Source organism: Anarrhichthys ocellatus, unplaced genomic scaffold (assembly GCF_004355925.1).
Source record: "Anarrhichthys ocellatus isolate YVR2014 unplaced genomic scaffold, GSC_Weel_1.0 scaffold534, whole genome shotgun sequence".
NCBI classification, from domain to species: Eukaryota; Metazoa; Chordata; class Actinopteri; order Perciformes; family Anarhichadidae; genus Anarrhichthys; species Anarrhichthys ocellatus.
The window spans coordinates 11,508-13,283 of NW_022280508.1; the positions used below are offsets into that span (position 1 = coordinate 11,508).

Genomic DNA, 1,776 nt, shown 5'->3' on the forward strand with positions numbered 1-1,776 from the left:
TTGTGACGTGGTAACTTTGTGACGTGATGACGTGGTAACTTTGTGACCTGGTAACTTTGTGACCTGGTAACTTTGTGACCTGGTAACTTTGTGACGTGATGACGTGGTAACTTTGTGATGTGATGACGTGGTAACTTTGTCACCTGGTAACTTTGTGACCTGGTAACTTTGTGACTTTGTGACCTGGTAACTTTGTGACTTTGTGACCTGGTAATTTACAGCAGGAAGATACGACTGAAGTGATCCCAGATCATTTCAGTTTACACATCAACCTACGCAAGCAGACTGTGGCTGCTGGGATTAGAGGACGGAAAGAACCACAGCATGGAGGTATGGAAAGAATGAGGGACAGAGAGAGGGAGGGAGGGAAAGAGACTGAGGGAAACTAGAGAAAAAAGGAAAGCGTGTGTTTATCTACGACTAAAAAAGGAACAATCTTGAGATGTTTTTAGGTCATTGTAACACACACACACACACACACACACACACACACACACACACACACACTTAGTATTCCATGTACTGCTACTTCTCCTCTACACCATAGAGTTGTGTTGGGTGGAGTATTACTTTAAAAACATTCACAGTCTAACTGGTCGGCCATGACAGAGGACAGGTAAAGGTGTTCTTACGTCACGTCTGCATAGAAGCTCTCCAGCTCGTCTCTCTGCTCAGCCAGAGACGAGTCCAGGTCCAGGTAGTTTCCATGAGGAGACAACTGAAGGGTGCACTCCTCCAGCTGAGATACAGACAGAGAGAGATAGACATAGAGAGAGAGAGACAGACAGAGAGAGACAGACACCGAGAGAGAGAGAGACAGACAGAAAGAGATAGACAGAGTCAGTCCTGGATGAAGTTATGTTGAATAACAGTGCGCTCTTATTTTGAAATAAAGGCAGCCTCAGTAGAGAGGTGAAACCATGATCACCATTCATGTGATTGGCTGGTCATGTGTTTGGGAAGCCTCCCAGCATGCACTGGGGCAACTGCGGTTACATTGTGCTTTTAATTGATGTATGATGAATGAATGAGTTAATACATTACAATATAATATAATGCATTAAGCAGATGGATGGACTCAGGTTTAACAATCAGATCCAATTATTCAACCACAAATACCTGCATCCATCTGGACCTCTGTTACCCAACACTTTATATATAAAGATATAGAAGGAGATCCTGGAGCAGCTGCTAATGATACATAAACACAACCTACTAAACCGGTTCTACTGACTAGCTGGAGGCCATTTATGAGAAGATATTTCTACATCAACACAGTTTATGAACCATGAACACGTCATGAGATCTACTGTACAAACACTACAACATGATGGTGACTAATTATTATTATTCGAACTCAGTACGTCAGACTGTCTCCTCCTCAACTGATTTAATGCTCCACCGTGTGAGCATCGAGACGCTTTATGTGTTTGACACCACTACAGCAACCACAGACCTGCACCGCCACCGCAACCACAGACCCGCACCACCGCTACAGCAACCGCAGACCCGTACCACCACCGCTACAGCAACCGCAGACCCGCACCACCACAGCAACCGCACCACCACCGCCACAGCAACCGCAGACCCGCACCACCACCGCTACAGCAACCGCAGACCCGCACCACCACCGCTACAGCAACCGCAGACCCGCACCACCACCACCTCTACAGCAACCACAGACCCGCACCACCACCACCTCTACAGCAACCACAGACCCGCACCACCATCACCTCTACAGCAACCAGACGTGCACCACCACCCCTACAGCAACCA

General features: G+C 47.1%; 1 protein-coding gene across 1 annotated transcript in view; it reads right to left on the reverse strand.

Annotated features, from left to right (window-relative positions):
- Positions 1–1,776, reverse strand: part of LOC116401567 (FH1/FH2 domain-containing protein 1-like) — a gene marked incomplete at its 3' end in the record, with an annotated part of 15,910 nt that overhangs the window by 11,117 nt on the left and 3,017 nt on the right. Inside the window, exon 2 of the mRNA XM_031880030.1 lies at positions 633–739. Coding sequence (XP_031735890.1) covers positions 633–739 — 107 coding nt within the window. The remainder of the gene's footprint in view (positions 1–632; positions 740–1,776) is intronic.